We start from the raw sequence: 25,791 nt of genomic DNA, 5'->3' as shown, positions 1-25,791 counted from the left end.
TTTGTATGACATCCTCTACCCAGTGGACCACTATGTGTGTGTGTGTAAGAATCTAAAGCGGAGAGAACAGAAGTCTTAAATCTAGCCAAAAAAGGAGCTTATAGGACATTTCTAGTCAACTCTGACCCTACGAGGTCCGCAGCTTGCTCATTTGCAGGTCTAAATCAGTCCCTGATTAGAGGGGAATCACCCACCTGGAGTCCCAGGTCTAAATCAGTCCCTGATTAGAGGGGAATCATCCACCTGGAGTCCCAGGTCTAAATCAGTCCCTGATTAGAGGGGGATCACCCACCTGGAGTCCCAGGTCTAAATCAGTCCCTGATTAGAAGGGAATCACCCACCTGGAGTCCCAGGTCTAAATCAGTCCCTGATTAGAGGGGAACAATGAAGCAAAGCAGTGGAACTGACTTCCAGGTCCAGAGTTGAGTTTGAGGGCTATAGGATGTACTGTATGACAGGACGATAATGGTGAGAGTGTACAAGTTAAATGGACAGTAAAAAGCCAACAAGATGCACCAGGGTAGAAAGGCACCTTGTGAAGCTGGAAGTACTGTTGCGCTCCAACCCCTCCCTGCTCCTCTGCAGACCACAGCACTGTCCGGAGGGTTCTTCTGGGACGCAGACCTGGACACGCAATCACAATTCATACATGGGCCACAACCATTTCAACAAAGCAGCAATACAGAAAGAGCTTTACGACAAATGGATTCCCTTTTCCTCACCAACCCTTGGGCTGTTTAATATTCCACATATTCAGCAGAACATTCCTATTCACCAGACCCCAGTCAATATTTCCTACATTCACTGCAATGATGAGCCCCATTCATAGAGAGGACTTCCAGAGACAACTTATCTGATTTGGGTTTCAGCCTGTGTGTTATTCTAGAAGTGACCCCCCCCCCCCCCCCCCCCCCCTCCCGAGGCTACTACTTTATGTGGGCTACAAAGGACAGCAGGCCACTCCCTTCCCATAGAGGTTCTCTAATATAACTCTGTAGCCTACACCCTCATCTGACATCAGTGCCATGTCTAGGGTTGCATCCCAAATGGCAACCTATTCTCTATGTAGTGCACTACTGTTGGGCCCTGGTGAACAGTACTGCACTATATAGGGAATAGGGTGCCATTTGGGACGTAGCTGAACAAAGCCCAAGGGACCAATTATTGTTCCGTGGCTTCATCTTGACTAAAAGTTTCATTGATGATAGGTCCTCTTCTTTAATAGTGGGCAAAGCAGAGCATATTCCAGCCAAGTACTTTACTATGTATCCATCCAGCCGCAAGAATGAACAATAAAGCAGCGACTGGTTATTATTGTCCAGACATTAAAATGGCTTCACATATTCAATGGGAATGACATTCTTTCCATTGCAACATTAGTGGGAAAAGGAAAGATTCTCTCAAGTCAACGTTAAGGCTTTCAGTCAGAGAGCACAAACAGCTCGGTGGTCTACTTTACGTGTCTAATTACACTTCATGTGGAAAAAGTCATACTTTATTAAGTGAACAATGACCAGAAAAAGAATGAAGTAAGCCATGCTAATTGCTATATGAGTCAGCAAACAGCAGTTTAAATGCATTTAAGTTTTTCATTTTTTTCATTTCACCAGGTAGGCTAGTTGAGAACAAGTTCTCATTTGCAACTGCGACCTGGCCAAGATAAAGCATAGCAGTGTGAACAGACAACAACACAGTGTTAAACATGGAGTAAACAATTAACAAGTCAATAACACAGTAGAAAATAAGAGAGTCTATATACATTGTGTGCAAAAGGCATGAGGAGGTAGGCAAATAATTACAATTTTGCAGATTAACACAGGAGTGATAAATGATCAGATGGTCATGTACAGGTAGAGATATTGGTGTGCAAAAGAGCAGAAAAGTAAATAAATATAAACAGTATGGGGAAGAGGTAGGTAAAATTGGGTGGGCTATTTACCGATAGACTATGTACAGCTGCAGCGATCGGTTAGCTGCTCAGATAGCAGATGTTTGAAGTTGGTGAGGGAGATAAAAGTCTCCAACTTCAGCGATTTTTGCAATTCGTTCCAGTCACAGGCAGCAGAGAACTGGAACGAAAGGCGGCCAAATTAGGTGTTGGCTTTAGGGATGATCAGTGAGATACACCTGCTGGAGCGCGTGCTACGGGTGGGTGTTGCCATCGTGACCAGTGAACTGAGATAAGGCGGAGCTTTACCTAGCATGGACTTGTAGATGACCTGGAGCCAGTGGGTCTGGCGACGTGTACGTCACCAAGAGTGCTGATCTAGGACCAGGTCTCTCCTGTCCATGTTATCTTATTCATAGTGATGTAAAAGGCTAAACTGATTGATCGTAAATCAGCGCTCCTACTCTGAGACGCTTGGCCCCTGATATAAGGCCCCTGATCACAAAACAGCTTCAAAAGATGCCAATAGACTCGATACAAAACACAAGTATTTTTTTGAGGCTCATGTCAATAAGAGCTTCAGAGATCGTGGATTATGTCCCAGATACATAGTCTAGATCCTAAATGGCACCCTGTTTCCTATACAAATGCCAGGTCGCAATTGTAAATGAAAACGTGTTCTCAACTTGCCTACCTGGTTAAATAAAGGTGAAATAAATAAAAATAGTGGACTGCTTTTGACTAGGGGCCCTGGTCAAACGTAGTTCAGTATAAGTAGGGAACAGTAGGACCTCCCAGGTTCTGGTTCTTACCCAGGTCTTTAAGCAGAGACTCCCAGGTTCTGACCCAGATCTTTAGACAGAGACTCCCAGGTTCTGACCTAGTCCTAAGCAGAGACAGGGCCTCCCAAGTTCTGACCCAGGTCTTTAAGCAGAGACAGGGCCTCCTATGTTCTGACCCAGGTCTTTAAGCAGAGACAGGGCCTCCCAGGTTCTTACCAAGGTCTTTACGCAGAGACAGGGCCTCCCAGGTTCTGGTTCTTACCCAGGTCTTTAAGCAGACAGGGCCTCCCAGGTTCTTACCCAGGTCTTTAAGCAGAGACAGGGACTCCCAGGTTCTGACCCAGGTCTTTAAGCAGAGACAGGGCCTCCCAGGTTCTGGTTCTGACCCAGGTCTTTAAGCAGAGACAGGGCCTCCCAGGTTCTGGTTCTGACCCAGGTCTTTAAGCAGAGACAGGGATTCCCAGGTTCTGACCCAGGTCTTTAAGCAGAGAAAGGGCCTCGCAGTTTCTAGTTCTTACCCAGGTCTTTAAGCAGACAGGGCCTCCCAGGTTCTTACCCAGGTCTTTAAGCAGAGACAGGGCCTCCCAGGTTCTGACCTAGTCCTAAGCAGAGACAGGGCCTCCCAAGTTCTGGTTCTGACCCAGGTCTTTAAGCAGAGACAGGGTCTCCCAGTTTCTGGTTCTGACCCAGGTCTTTAAGCAGAGACAGGGATTCCCAGGTTCTGACCCAGGTCTTTAAGCAGAGAAAGGGCCTCGCAGTTTCTAGTTCTTACCCAGGTCTTTAAGCAGACAGGGCCTCCCAGGTTCTTACCCAGGTCTTTAAGCAGAGACAGGGACTCCCAGGTTCTGACCCAGGTCTTTAAGCAGAGACAGGGCCTCCCAGGTTCTGGTTCTGACCCAGGTCTTTAAGCAGAGACAGGGCCTCCCAGGTTCTGACCTAGTCCTAAGCAGAGACAGGGCCTCCCAAGTTCTGACCCAGGTCTTTAAGCAGAGACAGGGCCTCCTATGTTCTGACCCAGGTCTTTAAGCAGAGACAGGGCCTCCCAGGTTCTTACCAAGGTCTTTACGCAGAGACAGGGCCTCCCAGGTTCTGGTTCTTACCCAGGTCTTTAAGCAGACAGGGCCTCCCAGGTTCTTACCCAGGTCTTTAAGCAGATACAGGGACTCCCAGGTTCTGACCCAGGTCTTTAAGCAGAGACAGGGCCTCCCAGGTTCTGGTTCTGACCCAGGTCTTTAAGCAGACAGGGCCTCCCAGGTTCTGACCCAGGTCTTTAAGCAGAGACAGGGCCTCCCAGGTTCTGACCCAGGTCTTTAAGCAGAGACAGGGCCTCCCAGGTTCTGACCCAGGTATTTAAGCAGAGACAGGGCCTCGCAGTTTCTAGTTCTGACCCAGGTCTTTAAGCAGAGACAGGGTCTCCCAGTTTCTGGTTCTGACCCAGGTCTTTAAGCAGAGACAGGGATTCCCAGGTTCTGACCCAGGTCTTTAAGCAGAGAAAGGGCCTCGCAGTTTCTAGTTCTGACCCAGGTCTTTAAGCAGAGACAGGGTCTCCCAGTTTCTGGTTCTGACCCAGGTCTTTAAGCAGAGACAGGGACTCCCAGGTTCTTACCCAGGTCTTTAAGCAGAGACAAGGCCTCCCAGGAGATGAGCGCTCCACCACCATCATCCATGGCCCCCTGGCCCACATCCCAGCTGTCCAGATGACCACTGAGCAGCACCACCTAAAGGGGGGGACAGACAGCATACCTAGGATTAGTGATGGGGGGGAATACAAAATCGATAGTTACATGTCGGCATATTATTTTTTATGCTATATCGTATCAACAATATTATTTTTGCTCTAATTGGCAGTAACTGCACCAAAAGCTCATTTTTCCTTCATAGCTTGTTCTCCGTCTTCTTTTTAAACTAGAGAGGCAATTTGTTTTCAGATATTTTATTTTCATGACTGATCAAAACTTGTTTTCTCATGGCTCTCTCTGGTCTCTCTGCAGCAGACATACAGTATGGTGAGCAATATGTCTGGAACATCGAATCACAATAAAATCACAGTATCGAATCGCAATACATATAGATACGCAACATATATCGTATTGGCACCTAAGTATGACGATAACATCGTATCGTGAGGTCCCTGGCAATTCCCAGCCCTACCTGAGATCACTACTAAGTTACATGGATGATCATTACAAATCATTATAGTGTAGGTCAGACAGAAGTTTGGTTTCAAAGCAAGAATGGTGAACCGGAAAATCCAGGTTTCACCCTTGGTTCTCTTGGACAACAATGTCAGTAGCCAATAGCCACCGAGGGGTCAACAACCAGCAGGATCCTACTAATGATAAAACGTCAGGAGGATGCCAAAGGTGTTAAAACAAAACACACCGTAGCACCACCTGAATGAGGGCTAGCAGACCTGGGCTCTGTAATACCTTACATACTGGAGAGCAGTACAGGCATTATAGGCCACAGGTTTGGTTTCAAAGGAAGAATGGTGAACCGGACATTCCAAGCTAAAGAATGAAATATGTCACCTGTGGCTGCCTGGGACTACAATGTAGTGTAGCTGCATAGGGGTCAACAGTCAGCCTCCTACTCAGTCTGCATCCCAAATTATACCCTATTCCCTACAGTATCTAGTGCACTCCATTTCCCCAGAGCTTTATGGGATATCAAATCAAATGTTATTGGTCACATACACATTTAGCAGACGTTATTGCGGGTGTAGCGAAATGTAGTCAAATGTCTAAGGAGAACATCAAAGGTGTTCACAACATAAACAGAAAGAAACAAAAAAAGTCTGATGAAAAAAATGTATTCACTTCACAATGGTCAGAAGGAAAAATAAGTTTGAGAACAAACTTTTCCAGATGTTGGCTGTCGTCGGTAGACATGGGAGTGTGCCATACAGAGAGGGAGGAGGGGGGCCGAAGGAGGTGAGGAGCCTTTGTGTAGATGCTGAACTACCCCCCATCACTCAGTGTGTGCCATGTGTTAAAAATATCCCCTTCTTCCATGAAGAGGACTTCAAGTCTTCAACCAGTCTCTTGTCCAAGAGACAATACAGGAGTATGCAAAGTCATTGGTATGGATTTTGGTGGGAATATACTGTAGACTCACCGATCGTGGCTAAAAAATAACCAGACTGACCTCCAATAGGACATGATTCAACAGCTCCCATCGTTACGCCACTAAATAGTTGAATGAGTTAAATACCAATCAAAAGAAACTTGGCCTGACAGTGTGAGTCCCAAACCCCTCGATGATGATGAGTAAACTAGGACTGGCAGAATGAGTCCCAAACCCCTCGATGATGATGAGTAAATATGATCCTCTTCAACATTAATAACCTTTACCACTTTGCACTGGTGGTTTTTCCCAAAAATTAACTCCCAAAACTAGAGCCTGAAATCAAATGCATAGGCCTAATATATTTTCCCTGAAGTACATTTATTCGTTTTTACCAATACCTCAAAGTTGGCTTGGTTACCATGCCAACGGAAGCATGCCGTCAGAAAACCCTTCAGACCAATCATGGAAGCTGATGTATCAGGACCTTCACACACCAAGGTTTAAAGTGTAGGCTAAATCAAAATGGAACACACTTTATCCTTAGAAAATAGTTTTCATACAAATTGAAAAAGAGAAGAGCCTTGAAATCTAAGCTGATGAATTTCCCCAGTGAACTGCCTAAAATATATCTACGATAAATCATATCTACCCCATCGTCTTCTCCATTTGTGAGATATGATGAACTACACACTATTGCCCTCACATCCTGCTGCTACTATTACTGCTGCTACTAGTACTACTACTACTGCTGCCACCACTACTATACTGCTGCTACTACTACTGCTACTGCCACTACTCTTACAACACTGCTGCTACCACTACTACTGCTACTATACGGCTGCTACTACCGCCACTACTATTACGACACTGCTGCTACTACACTGCTTCTACTACCACTACTATACTGCCACTACTATTACTACTACAACACTGCTGCTACTGCCACTACTATACTGCTTCTGCTGCCGCTACTGCCATTACTATACTGCTGCTACTACCACTACTATACTGCTGCTACTACCACTACTGCCACTACTATACTGCCACTACTACACAGGTGCTACTACCACTACTATACTGCTGCTACTGCCACTACTATACTGCTGCTACTGCCACTACTATACTGCTGCTACTGCCACTACTACTGCCATTGCTACTACTACTACTACTACTACTATTGCTACTACTGCCGCTATTGCTACTACTGCCGCTATTGCTACTACTGCCGCTATTGCTACTACTGCCGCTATTGCTACTACTGCCGCTATTGCTACTACTGCCATTGAAAACACCCAATCAGTATTTCTACATTTCAGATGAGGAGAAAATAAATTAGTGCCAGAAAAGAGGGAGGAGAAAGAAAAGGTTTTGATAAATGATATGTTCCAATGTCCGGGAATTAGCCTTGGTTAACTACATCTAAGAAAATAAGAATCCTGTGACCAGTTTCTTCTTCTGTTTATTCGGTATTATTCAGGAACAGACTAAGGTATAGTTGCTGTGGCAACAGAGAACAAAGGTTACTTGATCCTGAGCACTGTGGGAACTGATGTTCTTTAAGGTTTGTTGGAGCAGAGATGATTTTGATGAAAACATATTCAGGATACCAAGCAGAGAAACTAAGCAAAATTAAACTTAAACATGATGTCACTCTTCAGGCAACTTTTATCACAGACTCATTTGCCAATATCAGGTAACTTGATATCTAATCTATACAATGAGTCTGGGAATCTGGCTTTATGAACCATATAGGAGTAAGCAAGACAACAGTAGACTATATGACATTTGTAGCAGAAGAGCATCACCTTAAGGCTCGGATAAACCGCTAACATTTGCCAACCCAGAGTACTTAGCAGCTCTGAACAGAATGCTGGCCATAATTTGAAATCCAATACTACATGTAGAATTGCATGAAAATGTCAGCAGTCAGACATCCAGCAGGGGTGGTCCCTAAAACACACCACGCCGAACAGCAGACATCCAGCAGCAGGTGGTCCCTAAAACACACTGCACCGAACAGCAGACAGACATCCAGCAGGTGGTCCCTAAAACACACCGCGCCGAACAGCAGACATCCAGCAGCAGGTGGTCCCTAAAACACACCGCACCGAACAGCAGACATCCAGCAGCAGGTGGTCCCTAAAACACACTGCACCGAACAGCAGACAGACATCCAGCAGGTGGTCCCTAAAACACACCATGCCGAACAGCAGACATCCAGCAGCAGGTGGTCCCTAAAACACACTGCACCGAACAGCAGACAGACATCCAGCAGGTGGTCCCTAAAACACACCGCGCCGAACAGCAGACATCCAGCAGCAGGTGGTCCCTAAAACACACCGCACCGAACAGCAGACATCCAGCAGGGGTGGTCCCTAAAACACACCGCGCCGAACAGCAGACATCCAGCAGGGGTGGTCCCTAAAACACACAGCCCCAAACAGCAGACATCCACCAGGGGTGGTCCCTAAAACACACAGCCCCAAACAGCAGACATCCAGCAGGGGTGGTCCCTAAAACACACCGCGCCGAACAGCAGACAGACAGCAGAGGGTGGTCCCTAAAACACACAAAGCCGAACAGCAGACAGACAGCAGCGGGTGGTCCCTACAACACACCGCACCAAACAGCAGACAGACAGCAGGTGGTCCCTAAAACACACCGCGCCGAACAGCAGACATCCAGCAGCGTGTGGTCCCTAAAACACACTGCGCCGAACAGCAGACATCCAGCAGCAGGTGGTCCCTAAAACACACTGCGCCGAACAGCACACATCCAGCAGGGGTGGTCCCTAAAACACACCACGCCGAACAGCAGACAGACAGCAGCAGGTGGTCCCTAAAACACACCGCGCCGAACAGCAGACATCCAGCAGGTGGTCCCTAAAACACACCACGCCGAACAGCAGACAGACAGCAGCAGGTGGTCCCTAAAACACACAGTGCCAGACAGCAGACATCCAGCAGGTGGTCCCTAAAACACACCGCGCCGAACAGCAGACAGACAGCAGGTGGTCCCTAAAACACACCGCGCCGAACAGCAGACATCCAGCAGGTGGTCCCTAAAACACACCGCGCCGAACAGCAGACATCCAGCGGGTGGTCCCTAAAACACACCGCGCCGAACAGCAGACATCCAGCAGGGGTGGTCCCTAAAACACACCGCGCCGAACAGCAGACAGACAGCAGGTGGTCCCTAAAACACACCGCGCCGAACAGCAGACATCCAGCAGCGGGTGGTCCCTAAAACACACCGCGCCGAACAGCAGACATCCAGCAGGTGGTCCCTAAAACACACCGCGCCGAACAGCAGACATCCAGCAGGTGGTCCCTAAAACACACCGCACCAAACAGCAGCGGGTGGTCCCTAAAACACACTGCGCCGAACAGCAGACATCCAGCAGCGGGTGGTCCCTAAAACACACCGCGCCGAACAGCAGACATCCAGCGGGTGGTCCCTAAAACACACCGCGCCGAACAGCAGACATCCAGCAGCGGGTGGTCCCTAAAACACACTGCTCCGAACAGCAGACATCCAGCAGGGGTGGTCCCTAAAACACACTGCGCCGAACAGCAGACATCCAGCGGGTGGTCCCTAAAACACACCGCGCCGAACAGCAGACATCCAGCAGCGGGTGGTCCCTAAAACACACTGCGCCGAACAGCAGACATCCAGCAGGGGTGGTCCCTAAAACACACTGCGCCGAACAGCAGACATCCAGCGGGTGGTCCCTAAAACACACCGCGCCGAACAGCAGACATCCAGCAGCGGGTGGTCCCTAAAACACACTGCGCCGAACAGCAGACATCCAGCGGGTGGTCCCTAAAACACACCGCGCCGAACAGCAGACATCCAGCAGCGGGTGGTCCCTAAAACACACTGCGCCGAACAGCAGACATCCAGCAGGGGTGGTCCCTAAAACACACTGCGCCGAACAGCAGACATCCAGCGGGTGGTCCCTAAAACACACCGCGCCGAACAGCAGACAGACAGCAGCGGGTGGTCCCTAAAACACACCGCGCCGAACAGCAGACATCCAGCAGGTGGTCCCTAAAACACACCGCACCGAACAGCAGACAGACATCCAGCAGGTGGTCCCTAAAACACACCGCACCGAACAGCAGACATCCAGCGGGTGGTCCCTAAAACACACCGCGCCGAACAGCAGACAGACAGCAGGGGTGGTCCCTAAAACACACCGCGCCGAACAGCAGACATCCAGCAGGTGGTCCCTAAAACACACCGCACCGAACAGCAGACATCCAGCAGGTGGTCCCTAAAACACACCGCACCGAACAGCAGACATCCAGCGGGTGGTCCCTAAAACACACCGCGCCGAACAGCAGACATCCAGCAGCGGGTGGTCCCTAAAACACACAAAGCCGAACAGCAGACAGACAGCAGGGGTGGTCCCTAAAACACACCGCACCGAACAGCAGACATCCAGCGGGTGGTCCCTAAAACACACCGCGCCGAACAGCAGACATCCAGCAGCGGGTGGTCCCTAAAACACACAAAGCCGAACAGCAGACAGACAGCAGGGGTGGTCCCTAAAACACACCGCACCGAACAGCAGACAGCAGCGGGTGGTCCCTAAAACACACCGCGCCGAACAGCAGACATCCAGCGGGTGGTCCCTAAAACACACTGCGCCGAACAGCAGACAGACAGCAGCGGGTGGTCCCTAAAACACACAGCGCCGAACAGCAGACATCCAGCAGGTGGTCCCTAAAACACACCGCGCTGAACAGCAGACATCCAGCGGGTGGTCCCTAAAACACACCGCGCCGAACAGCAGATGAATGACAGATCATCATTCGGTGCGTTGTGTGTGTGTGGTCCTTTAGGGTATCTGGGGAAGGGTACCAAAACATTTCTGCAGCATTGATGGTCCCCAAGAACACAGTGGCCTCCATCATTATTAAATGGAAGAAGTTTGGAACCACCAAGACTCTTGCTAGGGCTGGCCACCCGGCCAAAACTGAGCAATAAGGGGGAGAATGGCCTTGGTCAGTGAGGTGACCAAGAACCCAATGGTCCCTCTGACAGAGCTCTAGAGTTCCTCTGTGGAGATGGTTGTCCTTCTGGAACAATCTCTACAGCACTTCACCAATCAGGCCTTTATGGTAGAGTGGTCAGACGGAAGCCACTCCAGTAAAAGGTACGACAGCCCGCTTGGAGTTTGCCAAAAGGCACCTAAAGGACTCTGACTTTCTGTAACACATTTCTCAATGCTTTGATGAGAACAAACCAGAGGTTCACAAGGAATACGTGAGTGGGAGTTGAGCCTGTGAAGTACATTATGGGGTCACACTAGTACTTCACTTCCAGTTTAATACTTCAATAGTACTAATGAGAAGAAGGCAGGGGTTTTAATCACTACTAGAACGTCTCTGCCATGGTTCAACATCCAGTACTCCAGATGGTGCATGGTTCAGGTAGTACGAGCAGTGAGGGCTATTAGCCTAACTATTCCTAATAGATTCAAATGATTTGGACAGACAGCCCACCTCTTGTTCAGCACAACAACATGGCCTGATCATCTCAGTTGAGCCATAAATGAGGTTCTATTAGTTGTTTAGTGTAAAACAGACCTGCAAACCAAGTCATTACAGTGCTTGAGGACTGCTGCTGCAACCAAAACTTCAGTCTATTTCAAAGTTGAACACAGCTTGGTTAAAGAGGCACTATGGAAATGTAGTTGCCAGTTGCAAACGCTATGCTTTTAGTCATGATGTTGACAGGAGTTTCCCTTTGTCCAATAAGATAAAAGGAAAAAGTTCCATAGAGGCCTCTTTAATGTTGGTAACTCTAGAGAACGATTGCTTTCTAATATTGTTTGCAACTATACTGGTCTATTGACAAGACGTTGGCATGTCATGTGACTGGAAGGGTACATAAATACTCCCCCAGACAGAGACACAGGCTCACTTATGATAAGCCCTGTCATTTCCTGGAACAGAGCAGGAGTTTCGCCAATTATAAACTAGCAGTATGTATTGTACACCACATGGAACTACAGCACTGTACAACATTCCACGCTTCCAAAAATCAATAAATCACATCACACCCTGCCCTTCTGGCCAAATCAAATACATGTGTATTTGTGACATGCTCCGGATACAACAGGTATCCGCCATCAAAATGCTTACTTACAAGCATTTTCCCCAAAATGCAGAGGTAAAAAGATGTGCGAATAAAAATAGAAAACAGTAATGCAATAAGTAACTATAAGGAGGCTGTATACAAGTAGTACCAGTACTGAGTCAATGTGCAGGGGTACCACGTAGTACAGGTAATATGTACATGTAGGCAGGGGTAAAAGTGACTAGGCAATCAGGATAGATAAGAAACAGTAGCGCATGTGGAGAGTGTGTGACAACTACAAACAGAGAATAACGTTTAAGGTTAAATAAACAACTAAAAACAGAGCTAGATAAGAATGTTTCAGGTTAAATAAATAGGTTAAAAATAGATAGTATCTACACAGTAAAACAGGAGATTTCACAGTCTCCTTCTCGTGCCCTCTGATAATAAAAAAATTAAAATAAGAAAACACGGAGACTAAAAGTTGACAGACCTTGAACAGATTACTACAATTCATTACAGATGCATTCTCTTTCCAGTATTAGGTTAGATCTAGGTTTCCATCTCCATCCTTATCCATTTGTAGCAATGTGATTTACATTATGTTTGGTAAGCATTTTATTTGTTGTGGCCCCCAGGAACTGACAGCCAGTGAATACGATTTCCCAACCACAGTAGTGATGCAGCTGCACAGTGTGTCGGTTTGACGTTGGGCATCTGCAGCCTGCTGATGGGTGACAGCCCAACACACACAGGCAGGGCACATCATGGAGACAATGGAGAGACACATCATGGAGACAATGGAGAAACATCATGGAGAGACATCATGGAGACAATGGAGAGACATCATGGAGACAATGGTGAGACATCATGGAGACAATGGCGAGACATCATGGAGACACACATCATGGAGACAATGGCGAGACATCATGGAGACACACATCATGGAGACAATGGCGAGACATCATGGAGACACACATCATGGAGACAATGGCGAGACATCATGGAGAGACACATCATGGAGACAATGGCGAGACATCATGGAGACAATGGAGAGACACATCATGGAGACAATGGAGAGACATCATGGAGACAATGGAGAGACATCATGGAGAGACATCATGGAGACACACATCATGGAGACAATGGCGAGACATCATGGAGACACATCATGGAGACACACATCATGGAGACAATGGCGAGACATCATGGAGACACACATCATGGAGACAATGGCGAGACATCATGGAGACACACATCATGGAGACAATGGCGAGACATCATGGAGAGACACATCATGGAGACAATGGCGAGACATCATGGAGACAATGGAGAGACACATCATGGAGACAATGGAGAGACATCATGGAGACAATGGAGAGACATCATGGAGAGACATCATGGAGACACACATCATGGGCTCCATTTTTATTCTACAACAAATGCTTTTCCATTTCCCCACATTCATACCACGTGGTACCCAACTTTACAGCAGTGTTGTAGTGTGCAATTTCCATCCAATGTAAAGCACTGGGACTAAAGAGAAGCTCTACATGCAATCCATGATCATGTATAAGTTCTATTACAGCCTTGATGTGTCATGACTCGTGGCTCCTCAACTAAGTGGTCAGAGGCCTATTTATTCAAGCTCTGACTGCATTATTGGCACAAGAAGAAATTGAGCTGAAGGGAACCATAAAGAGACATTTTGATGTTAGTCATCTGTGTCTGAAACCAGATCCTGGACCTCGAGACAAAATGATTCAGGAAATGAGGTCAACAATCCCACCAGTTTCATTTCCTGTGAATATGCAGAGTGACTTCTCCACAGATAAGTGCAGCAGTTGTTTTCACAGTAATGTGTATGGCTCTGGTCCTTTATAACCATGTGATTGCACTGCTTTAATTCACAATATTGAGATGTCATAATAAAATGTGCCATTTTAAAGCAGAGTCGAGGATGCTGAGCTAGGCTTTCTGTAGTGGGCTACTCAACACATCACAGCTGCTACTCTTTGTAGGTCGATGTTTTGGGGTGTGAATTTAACACACCGGTCTTCAGTGTTGGAGCTGAGGAAACATTAGGCAAGACATAAAAAATAAAAATAAAAATCTAAAGATACTCATTTGCATACAAGGCGCATATCTCATACTTAATCTACAGTACATGTCTTTTCTGCCCAGAACCATGTTTCTAAAGTTATGTAGGTGCTGTACATCACCCTTGTATGGTTTTCTGGATGATTCAGTGCCATTACTAAGTGGAAACCGACTGGCTCTGAAAAAGGCATTCGGTCCGATACTAGAGGAATCTAAATCACAGCTCAGTCCAAGAGTCTAGCACATAATACTATTTATTATGAACCTCCAAATGCCTTGACAAGGAATTTATACACCAATTCATCATACCACAAGGAAACAGGCAGCACTTGCTTTTATCACTTTTTTACAGCAACAGTTGATAGATGTGACCACTGTGTCATTGTCTACAGAGAATGGTAGCCAATAGGCTGACTGATAATTGAAGAGGCTCTTCTTGACCCCATTCAGGAAATTGCCAGGCTGAATCCCAAATAGCACTCTATACACCAAATAGTGCACTACTTTTGACCAGATCCCCATTGGTCCTGGACAAAAGTAGTGCACTAGAAAAGGGAATAGGGTGCCATTTGTGACACAGACCCAGCCCCAAGGTTATGTTTGCTCATAAAAAAATATGTTCCCTGGAGTTACGCAAAACACATTCCATGGACCTGACTAGGCCGACTCAGAGCCGACACAGTGAATATTTGCTCATCTCAGGAGAGAGACCCATGTCAGCTAAAGCACATAGCTAGCTGGTATATAGCTTGGCCAACACCAACGTTTCCAGGCAAATCCAGAGGGTCATTCTTAGTGCGGCTGACACCAAACTCCAGGTCCTCCTGTCTTCAGAGTCTGGAAAGGCTATGTTGATGTTGTCGGCACGATGCGTTGACAAATGAAGGGGATGTGCTTTTCTACTGATTGGTTCTCCTCAGTGTCTTTCTCACTCAAACCAACGTGGACAAAATAGTTTGACAACCTTGTTTGTAAAGCTTTTAAATCTCAACCGTTTATCTTTACCAATGATGAAGACACAGAGGTCTCATGGTATGGTGGGGTCTGCAATATAGGTCAACTTTGAGCAACTCTTGAATGTTTTGGCATACCCTATAGACACTTATACACACTGTACATCCATCTAAGTCCATTCCTCCTCTGAACTGCTAGTTGTATAGGTTCATGCAGGAATTTAACCATCACGTGACTGATGAATATGCAGAGAGAGAAGAGTATAAACTATGGTTTCCCCCAGCTGGCTCTGACTCATAAATCAGCAGCCAGCAACAACCTCAGCTAAACCCACCCATGGGGTTTACACCCTCAGCTAAACCCACCCATGGGGTTTACACCCTCAGATAAACCCACCCATGGGGTTTACACCCTCAGATAAACCCACCCATGGGGTTTACACCCTCAGCTAAACCCACCCATGGGGTTTACACCCTCAGCTAAACCCACCCATGGGGTTTACAACCTCAGCTAAACCCACCCATGGGGTTTACACCCTCAGCTAAACCCACCCATGGGGTTTACAACCTCAGCTAAACCCACCCATGGGGTTTACAACCACTTTCTACTGTAAGAAAGACATCAATGTTTAAAACCAGAGAACCGGGCCTCGGTTCAAGACCCAGTCGTCCAACACATGATGCACCTAAATAGGCTTGAAGGACAAGAGAGGATGGTGATGCTGAGGGGCTTTGCTGCGTCTGGGCTCAGCAGCCATGAAGATGGAGAAATAAAATGGCAGTATGCACAGTGGGAAACCACCCCTCTCTGCGGCTCACTGAAACCACCCCTCTCTGCGGCTCACTGAAACCACCCCTCTCTGTGGCTCATTGATCAAGATGAGCGAGTGGCGTACCTCTGCTCTGTGTGGCTGGGACACGCAGGCTCTGGCCCAAATTACACCCCATTTCTGTATGTATTGCACTACTTTAGACCAGGGCACATAGGTAGTACACTACATAGGGATTATGAGGCCATTAAGGAGGGAGACTCACCCTCAAGAACAGCACAAACCCCGGATGGCAGCAGCGAGGGACAGATCTACAGTTACTAGGATGTCTAGGAGAGGAGGGATACTACAGGCAGGTAGAAAGCACCCCCAGGGTCAAAATAGAAAAATGTGCTTTTTCAAATACTTTGAGGATTTGATGGAGCATGCAATGAATAGTCTGTCAGGTGGGCAGGGTTTGACCTTTTAGGACAAGTCCCTAGAATCCATAAACACCCTCCAAGGAGGCATGGTCTGTCCTTTCTGAAAAACAAGTGGCTAATATTGTGCCGTTTCTAGTAAAGTATCAAGGCTATTATTAATAGGCAGAAGCTGTTCAACACAGTGGAGTTAACGAGGGGTTATGACAGGACAGAGGCTATTCAACACAGTGGAGTTAACGAGGGGTTATGACAGGGCAGAGGCTGTTCAACACAGTGGAGTTAACGAGGGGTTATGACAGGGCAGAGGCTATTCAAAACAGTGGAGTTAACAAGGGGTTATGGCAGCTGTTCAACACAGTGGAGTTAACGAGGGGTTATGACAGGACAGAGGCTGTTCAACACAGTGGAGTTAACAAGGGGTTATGACAGGACAGAGGCTATTCAACACAGTGGAGTTAATGACAGGTTATGACAGGGCAAAGGCTGTTCAACACAGTGGAGTTAACAAGGGTTTATGACAGGGCAGAGGCTATTCAAAACAGTGGAGTTAACAAGGGGTTATGGCAGCTGTTCAACACAGTGGAGTTAACGAGGGGTTATGACAGGACAGAGGCTGTTCAACACAGTGGAGTTAACAAGGGGTTATGACAGGACAGAGGCTATTCAACACAGTGGAGTTAATGACAGGTTATGACAGGGCAAAGGCTGTTCAACACAGTGGAGTTAACAAGGGTTTATGACAGGACAGAGGCTATTCAACACAGTGGAGTTAACGAGGGGTTATGACAGGGTAGAGGCTATTCAACACAGTGGAGTTAATGACAGGTTATGACAGGGTAGAGGCTATTCAACACAGTGGAGTTAATGACAGGTTATGACAGGACAGAGGCTGTTCAACACAGTGGAGTTAATGACAGGTTATGACAGGGCAAAGGCTGTTCAACACAGTGGAGTTAACGAGGGTTTATGACAGGACAGAGGCTGTTCAACACAGTGGAGTTAATGACAGGTTATGACAGGGCAGAGGCTATTCAACACAGTGGAGTTAATGACAGGTTATGACAGGGCAAAGGCTGTTCAACACAGTGGAGTTAATGACAGGTTATGACAGGACAGAGTCTGTTCAACACAGTGGAGTTAATGACAGGTTATGACAGGGCAAAGGCTGTTCAACACAGTGGAGTTAATGACAGGTTATGACAGGGCAGAGGCTGTTCAACACAGTGGAGTTAATGACAGGTTATGACAGGGCAGAGGCTATTCAACACAGTGGAGTTAACAAGGGGTTATGGCAGGACAGAGTCTGTTCAACACAGTGGAGTTAATGACAGGTTATGACAGGACAGAGGCTGTTCAACACAGTGGAGTTAACGAGGGGTTATGACAGGGCAGAGGCTGTTCAACACAGTGGAGTTAATGACAGGTTATGACAGGGCAAAGGCTGTTCAACACAGTGGAGTTAATGACAGGTTATGACAGGGCAGAGTCTGTTCAACACAGTGGAGTTAATGACAGGTTATGACAGGGCAGAGGCTGTTCAACACAGTGGAGTTAATGACAGGTTATGACAGGGCAGAGGCTGTTCAACACAGTGGAGTTAATGACAGGTTATGACAGGGCAGAGGCTGTTCAACACAGTGGAGTTAATGACAGGTTATGACAGGGCAGAGGCTGTTCAACACAGTGGAGTTAACGACAGGTTATGACAGGGCAGAGGCTGTTCAACACAGTGGAGTTAATGACAGGTTATGACAGGACAGAGGCTGTTCAACACAGTGGAGTTAATGACAGGTTATGACAGGACAGAGGCTGTTCAACACAGTGGAGTTAACGACAGGTTATGACAGGACAGAGGCTGTTCAACACAGTGGAGTTAATGACAGGTTATGACAGGGCAAAGGCTGTTCAACACAGTGGAGTTAATGACAGGTTATGACAGGGCAAAGGCTGTTCAACACAGTGGAGTTAATGACAGGTTATGACAGGGCGAGTCCCAGAGGACAGTAGCCTACCAAAGAAATGGAATCATTAGAATGGACATAGAACCTCTTCCCTTTCTAGTGATTCCATTTCTATGTAGCCTAGCCAACAAACGGCGGTACCCTCCCTACTATTATCTCTACTACAGGTCCCATACAGTGTGCCACAGCCAACTACTTATTTTAGAGAAAAAAATCATTACGTGACAAATAATACCTGGTATTCTGCTAATGTAGCACTTTGGGCCATATAGGGAAAGTGGATCTAGATGTAATAAAATATAGCCTATGCATGATATGTCTTGTTACATAATTACATTAGGCCAACATGTATATGGAATAATGATATATTCTCAGCAAAGAGAACAGCTAAATGTCTAAATGTAAAGCTTTAATTTAGCTGTCAGTGAGAAGATAATTGCCTTGACATATCCTGGTAATTGTACTGTAGTCTGAATGTGGTGCCAGTCAAACTACTGCTGCCTCTGAGGAGAGAGCAGTCGAGGATCGATTTGTTCTACTGGGACAAAAGAGTCCGTGAAACGCCTGAGTGACAGATGAAATCACAACACAGACCATTCTAAAGGCCATTTTGTCAGAAGACAAATGACTAAGCATGTGAATAGCAGGGCTGGGATCAATTGAAAATGAAGGCAGTCAATTCAGAAAGTGATTTTAATTTAAAATTCAAAAATTGAGAAAAAAATGGAAAAAGCTTCTACTCATCAGTTTATTGAGAAGTCATTGAAAATAAATGCAGTTTTTCACATATTTAATTGTTATTCAAGTTTACTTCCTGAATCCAAAAAGGTTACATAAAGTGGGAATAGAGAGGACAACAACTTCTAGTCCCAGCCATACCCTGCATACAGCACTGTAGCCTCCACATCAGGACATATGAATGAGGCATGTTTATAGCCTACAGTTAGCAACACTGCATTAAACATTTTAGCAAAGGGGAGCTATTCACATTATGGATGGCGTGTGTCTGTGGGGCGAGGAGCCAACTAGGAGCAGACCAAGTGCAGGAGTGGTCACTGAACCTAAGCACAGACGTGGCAGGTCTTCAGAACAAAGGACCAAGCTCATTCTGTGACCTATTATGCTTAGACGTAACCTCAACAAAATTGACCACAATAACCAAAACGGGGGAAAAAATGATTTTATAAGACAGCCTTAAAAAAACACATACATTGTTTTTATTTTTAAACAGAATGGAGCTTTGCAGTCTGACAGAATCTCTCCATTTAGTTATTGTTTTAGCTCTGGCTTTTCCCTCTGCTTTTAAACTTTCTCTCTGTGAAATCCCGCTGACACGGCCGCATTTGCTTTATTTGTTAGAAATGTAAAAGCATCTCTAAAGCATTGGATATAACGCAGAATCTGACTGCCCTTGAGTGTCTATAGGAGGGGAGTTAAGCTCAGTCCCATTTAGCATCAACCACTAAAGAGAATACAGGGTTCTTGGTGTGTAGGGTTGAGAGAGAGAGCAGGGCTGCGATCAGAGCAGTGTTCAGCGGGGAGACATTTGTATGGAATAGGGAGTTACTACCTGAACAGATTTGAGGAACCGGGGGGGGGGGGGGGGGGGGGGTCTGGGTCTGGAAGGGAGAGCCTGGAAGCAGGAAAAAGGAGGGAGGAGGGAGAGGCTTTAGTGTAGTCTGTGTGTGGCATTGTAATGGGCATCACGCATCATTACAGCACAGCCACTCCTCTGACCCAGAAACCCTTGCTTCAAAGACTCCAGAGAAAATGGACAACAGATAACTAGCTCAAAAAACAAAAACAACAGCCTGTCTGAGAAAAGTCAAACTGAAGGAACAAAAGTTAAGTCACGTACTTCTATTACTGATAAGACTCAGTAAGGTGAACGTATCTTATGAGTTACAATTTGATTGCTTTAAACTGTCATTGGCCTTTACTTGTCCTTCTGCAAAGTGCTTCTGGCAGAAGGAGATGAATGGTGAGTATGGGGATTCAGTAGCCATCTCCTCAGGGTATACCTGAAACTTATCTGTGATAGCCTGACACTTGTAGACGAGTCGTGCCTGCAGCCGACTGCCTAGCTCTCCCCTCGAGCCAAGGAAGGTATATCCACAGGGCTTCTGGCTCTGCTCTGGGTTTAGCTAGCTAGAGCTGATAACTCTGCCAGATTAAACATGGCAGTGGAGTCGGTAGAGACTGCGGAGGAGGAGAACGTCCTTCTGCCCTCTGTAATTACAGCAGACGAAGGAAGGCGTCCGTCTGTCACATCACACGTCTGTGGGACGTGAGTAGTGGAACAATGAGGGAAGGAACATCCTCAGTCCTCACCATCACTATCAGCACCAGGCCTGGCTGTGTGACACAGTGAAAAGTCAGACTGAATCCTTCTTTAACCTTGTAAAGACCCATGTAGACTAGCTACCTCAGTAACACATTTGACTGCCATGTGGGCTCAAATAAGTCAAGTGGACCAGACAAGTGTGGTTGAAGTGCGTGAGGGTCTGCACATGCATTAGGCATGGGTAAAAGTTATGTTATACAGGCCTCAGATTTTCCTGGAATAAAGTCAAAGCCTACAATTCCCTTACATATGTCTCCATTATAAAGCCCTCCACTGCAATACCATTGGAGCCCAAGATCTGTACTAGACCTTCCTGCATATTCTAGGTTATATCCATATAGGGAACTATCAAACAGACTGTTGATGATGGAACAGACCAAATCACAGTCAACAGCAAAGTTCACACAGGTTATGCAACTTACACTACAGGACAGAATGGGAACGTTCTCCCAAACCAAAGCAAATATATTTTGGAGGACAGTGTCTCTCCCTCCCTACCATAGACAGTTTATATTCCTCTTCATCGGGAGAGGAGACCTTTTGAGGGCTCCACCTCGACAACACTCATCTAAGCTTCCATGTAAACTACATAAGACCTTTTGAGGGCTCCACCTCGACAACACTCATCTAAGCTTCCATGTAAACTACATAAGATGACTTGAGAAGTCAATGTTAAGACCTCTTTTTACCCACTCAGTGGTTAGAGTGTCCGCCCTGAGATTAGAAGGTTGGGAGTTCCATCCCCCACCGAGTCATATCAAAGACTGGGACCCAATGCATCTCTGCTTGGCACTCAGCATTAAGGAGATAGATTGGTGGTCCGGCCCTGCACTAGACATGTGTCCTGTCCAGGAGGTGTACTGGTACATCAAGCTGCCTCACTACAGAAACAGGAGATAGACTAGTGTCCTGTCCAGGAAGTGTACTGGTACATCAAGCTGCCTCACTACAGAAACAGGAGATAGACTAGTGTCCTGTCCAGGAAGTGTACTGGTACATCAAGCTGCCTCACTACAGAAACAGGAGATAGGCTCCTGCTCCTATGAGCCGTTACAACTCTCAAAAGCCAAGGCTCATGCAAGGCTACTTACTTATTAGGCAATGTAGGTCAGAACTCTGAATTGTTTTAAGAGAACAGAACGGTCTCTTCTTTAGAATCTTTTTTTGATAACATCAATTACCAAGTAGCACATGATTGGAGTGCTCCTCCCTGCCTCATGACTGGATGACTCGGAGTCAGGACAGGACACAGCCAGTCACACACTGCTGTGCTAACGCATCATTGACATCTGACACACAGCAGCTAAAGACAGTAAAAAAAACACTCACACTCAGTGTACTGCCACTGTGACTCATACTAAGATTAATGTCACAATGTTTCAAATCAATTAATGTGGTACTGGAATGCTTGGCATAGGGACTTTCCAGAGAAAAATAAAAGCTGTTTTTGCGGTCACTAAATGAGTCACCTTCCATACCGAGGTGATATCTTTTTCAGAACTGAATGACGCATCAGCACAAGCCCTGTAATAGAGAGGAGAACAGAGACAATACCGTTTCCCCCATGTAGCCAAGTGTTCTTTTGGCCTAGTCAAAGTTCAGAATAATAGGAAGTGAGGTTTATGACACAGAATGACGTTCCATAGTGTCAGTGTTTCCTAGGGATCCCATTTGTGTTTTTCCTCTGTAGAGATGACAACCCAGAAAAGGCAGACTAAAGACAAGTAGGAGTCTCTTACGTCAGCAGAGAGAGCTACAGCCACGTTCCTTCCTCCTTACGAAATCTGGGACCCAGTTCAAACAGAGGAAAGGGGGAAACCTAGTCAGTTGTACAACTGAATGCCTTCAACTGAAATGTGTCTTCGGCATTAAACCCAACCCCTCTAAATCAGAGAGAGCACCAAAGAGAAGCATTACTGACAGGGCATGGCACTACCGAAGGTCTCAGAACAGAATAGTCTCAGAGGACTGGATCTGCTATAGAAGTGTTGAGGGATGCTAGTGACTACAGAATAGTCTCAGAGGACTGGATCTGCTATAGAAGTGTTGAGGGATGCTAGTGACTACAGAATAGTCTCAGAGGACTGGATCTGCTATAGAAGTGTTGAGGGATGCTAGTGACTACAGAATAGTCTCAGAGGACTGGATCTGCTATAGAAGTGTTGAGGGATGCTAGTGACTACAGAATAGTCTCAGAGGACTGGATCTGCTATAGAAGTGTTGAGGGATGCTAGTGACTACAGAATAGTCTCAGAGGACTGGATCTGCTATAGAAGTGTTGAGGGATGCTAGTGACTACAGAATAGTCTCAGAGGACTGGATCTGCTATAGAAGTGTTGAGGGATGCTAGTGCTAAACTCCTCAATCAATATCTAGTACATACCCTACTCCCTAGTTACTCCTGTAGATCTGAAGGGATTGAATAATGAAAACATGAGATACAATGAGGGATCCCCTTAGGTTGAGTACTCATTTCAGAATAGATTAATGCTGACAAAACTGTCAGAATGTGACAAATCTCCTTGTCAAATCAAACAAAGAAACATCTTACTGGAACAAATTCATAGCCCTCTTGCGAACAGATCAGAAGCTTAGATAGACAGAAGAGCGTTAGCTATAGCAGAGACAGGATGAAATGGCAAATCTCCGCAAAGAGCCCTCATCCAGGCAGTAGTCTCATCCCAAATGGCAACCCATTCCCTACATAGTGCACCTCTTTTGATCAGAGCCCTAGGGACCCTGGTCAACAGTAGTGTACTATATAGGGAATAAGGTGACATTAGCGACACAAGCAGTGTCCGGTCAAGACTAATGAGAAACTCCATGGACACGGCTCACAGTGTGCTCGGACAAATGCTGTGGAACTGGACAGAACCTTACAGAATGATCCTCCTTTGACTGACATCCCATTGCCGTCCCTGCCTTCTAATTGGCTCCCAGGGGAGAGGAGATTCAGGCCTTCACGCTGCCCTTACAGCACACACAGAGCATGTGTCAAACCTATGTAAAATTAGTCACCCACTCCCTCCCTACCTCTGACAGAATACCCTAGTCCTGGTCATACCTCAGTGCATCTGTTGGGGGAAAGTGATGCCTAGTCTATGGATTTGTTGGACTGGATGTACAAGGGAAACAGATGTGACAAATGACAAAATGGGAGAGGATTGGAATGCTTCACATAGTGCAAAAAGCAGCCCCATGCTGTTAGTACATGTTTTAATAATAATAATATAATACTCCTTTTTTCGATCTTGTCTCATCGCGTCAAATCCCCAACGGGCTCAGGAGAGATGAAGGTCGAGTCATGTGTTCTCTGAAACATGACCCGCCAGACCATGCATCTTAACCCAGAAGCCAGCTGCACCAATGTGTTGGAGGAAACACCGTTCAACTGACAACCGAGGTCAGCCTGCAGGAGCCCAGCCCACCACAAAGAGTTGCTAGAGCGCGATGGGCCAAGTAAAGCCCCCCCAGATGACTTTGGACCAATTGTGCGCCGTTCTGTGGGCCTCCCGGTCACGGACAGTTGTGACACAGCCTGGGATCGAACCCGGGTCTGTAGTGACGCCTCAAGCACTGCAGCGCCTTAGACCACTCACCATTCAGGAGGCCCTTTTAGTACATTTTAAAATATTCTAAATTAAATAAGATTGCTAATATGGGTGATTCTTAATGGGACAATTGATGGGTACAACCATCAAACTAGTAGTAATGGGACAATTGATGGGTACAACCATCAAACTAGTAGTAATGGGACAAGTGATGGGTACAACCATCAAACTAGTAGTAATGGGACAATTGATGGGTACAACCATCAAACTAGTAGTAATGGGACAATTGATGGGTACAACCATCAAACTAGTAGTAATGGGACAATTGATGGGTACAACCATCAAACTAGTAGTAATGGGACAATTGATGGGTACAACCATCAAACTAGTAGTAATGGGACAATTGATGGGTACAACCATCAAACTAGTAGTAATGGGACAATTGATGGGTACAACCATCAAACTAGTAGTAATGGGACAATTGATGGGTACAACCATCAAACTAGTAGTAATGGCACAATTGATGGGTACAACCATCAAACTAGTAGTAATGGGACAATTGATGGGTACAACCATCAAACTAGTAGTAATGGGACAAGTGATGGGTACAACCATCAAACTAGTAGTAATGGGACAATTGATGGGTACAACCATCAAACTAGTAGTAATGGGACAATTGATGGGTACAACCATCAAACTAGTAGTAATGGGACAATTGATGGGTACAACCATCAAACTAGTAGTAATGGCACAATTGATGGGTACAACCATCAAACTAGTAGTAATGGGACAATTGATGGGTACAACCATCAAACTAGTAGTAATGGGACAATTGATGGGTACAACCATCAAACTAGTAGTAATGGGACAATTGATGGGTACAACCATCAAACTAGTAGTAATGGGACAATTGATGGGTACAACCATCAAACTAGTAGTAATGGCACAATTGATGGGTACAACCATCAAACTAGTAGTAATGGGACAATTGATGGGTACAACCATCAAACTAGTAGTAATGGGACAATTGATGGGTACAACCATCAAACTAGTAGTAATGGGACAAGTGATGGGTACAACCATCAAACTAGTAGTAATGGGACAATTGATGGGTACAACCATCAAACTAGTAGTAATGGGACAAGTGATGGGTACAACCATCAAACTAGTAGTAATGGGACAATTGATGGGTACAACCATCAAACTAGTAGTAATGGGACAAGTGATGGGTACAACCATCAAACTAGTAGTAATGGGACAAGTGATGGGTACAACCATCAAACTAGTAGTAATGGGACAATTGATGGGTACAACCATCAAACTAGTAGTAATGGGACAAGTGATGGGTACAACCATCAAACTAGTAGTAATGGGACAATTGATGGGTACAACGATCAAACTAGTAGTAGAAGTCTAAAAGAAAAAATAATAAAACTGGTGCACATTAATGTTATCAACTTATATCATTAAATATCTTAAGAAAGCATCACATTCCCTCAACAAAGTAGTCATCAGCAAATTCAGTGCTAGTAGGAAGTGCATATTATTATCATTTATTTTTGGGGAGGAGAAAGGAATAGTATCCCTATTAAACAAATCATCTATATGGGGATCCCCTTTAACGTTTCAAATAAACATTTGTATAATTTTTATTTATTTTATTTGACTAGGCAAATCAGTTACGGGACGGCCTAGGAACAGTGGGTTAACTGCCTTGTTCAGGGGCAGAACGGCAGATTCTTTTACCTACCTTTCGGTTACTAGTCCAACACTCTAACCACTAGGCTACCTGCTGCCCCAGGTAGCCTAGGAAGGGGGTAGCAATTTATACAAATGGTTTAGACACAATGGGACATTTCTCGTA

General features: G+C 46.0%; 1 protein-coding gene across 1 annotated transcript in view; it reads right to left on the bottom strand.

Annotated features, from left to right (window-relative positions):
* LOC110493962 (carboxypeptidase Q) overlaps positions 1–25,791 on the bottom strand; it is a 36,202-nt gene that overhangs the window by 7,642 nt on the left and 2,769 nt on the right. Inside the window, exons 5-6 of the mRNA XM_090221708.1 lie at positions 4,277–4,388; positions 533–624 (exon numbers count right to left, since the gene is read on the bottom strand). Of these exons, the coding sequence (XP_090077834.1) occupies positions 533–624; positions 4,277–4,388 (204 nt within the window). The remainder of the gene's footprint in view (positions 1–532; positions 625–4,276; positions 4,389–25,791) is intronic.

This window comes from Oncorhynchus mykiss, chromosome 3 (assembly GCF_057628025.1).
Source record: "Oncorhynchus mykiss isolate SJ-2025 chromosome 3, ASM5762802v1, whole genome shotgun sequence".
Lineage (NCBI taxonomy): Eukaryota > Metazoa > Chordata > Actinopteri > Salmoniformes > Salmonidae > Oncorhynchus > Oncorhynchus mykiss.
The sequence above is the reverse complement of the archived record's forward strand: the minus strand, read 5'-3'. Positions and strand labels throughout refer to the sequence as shown.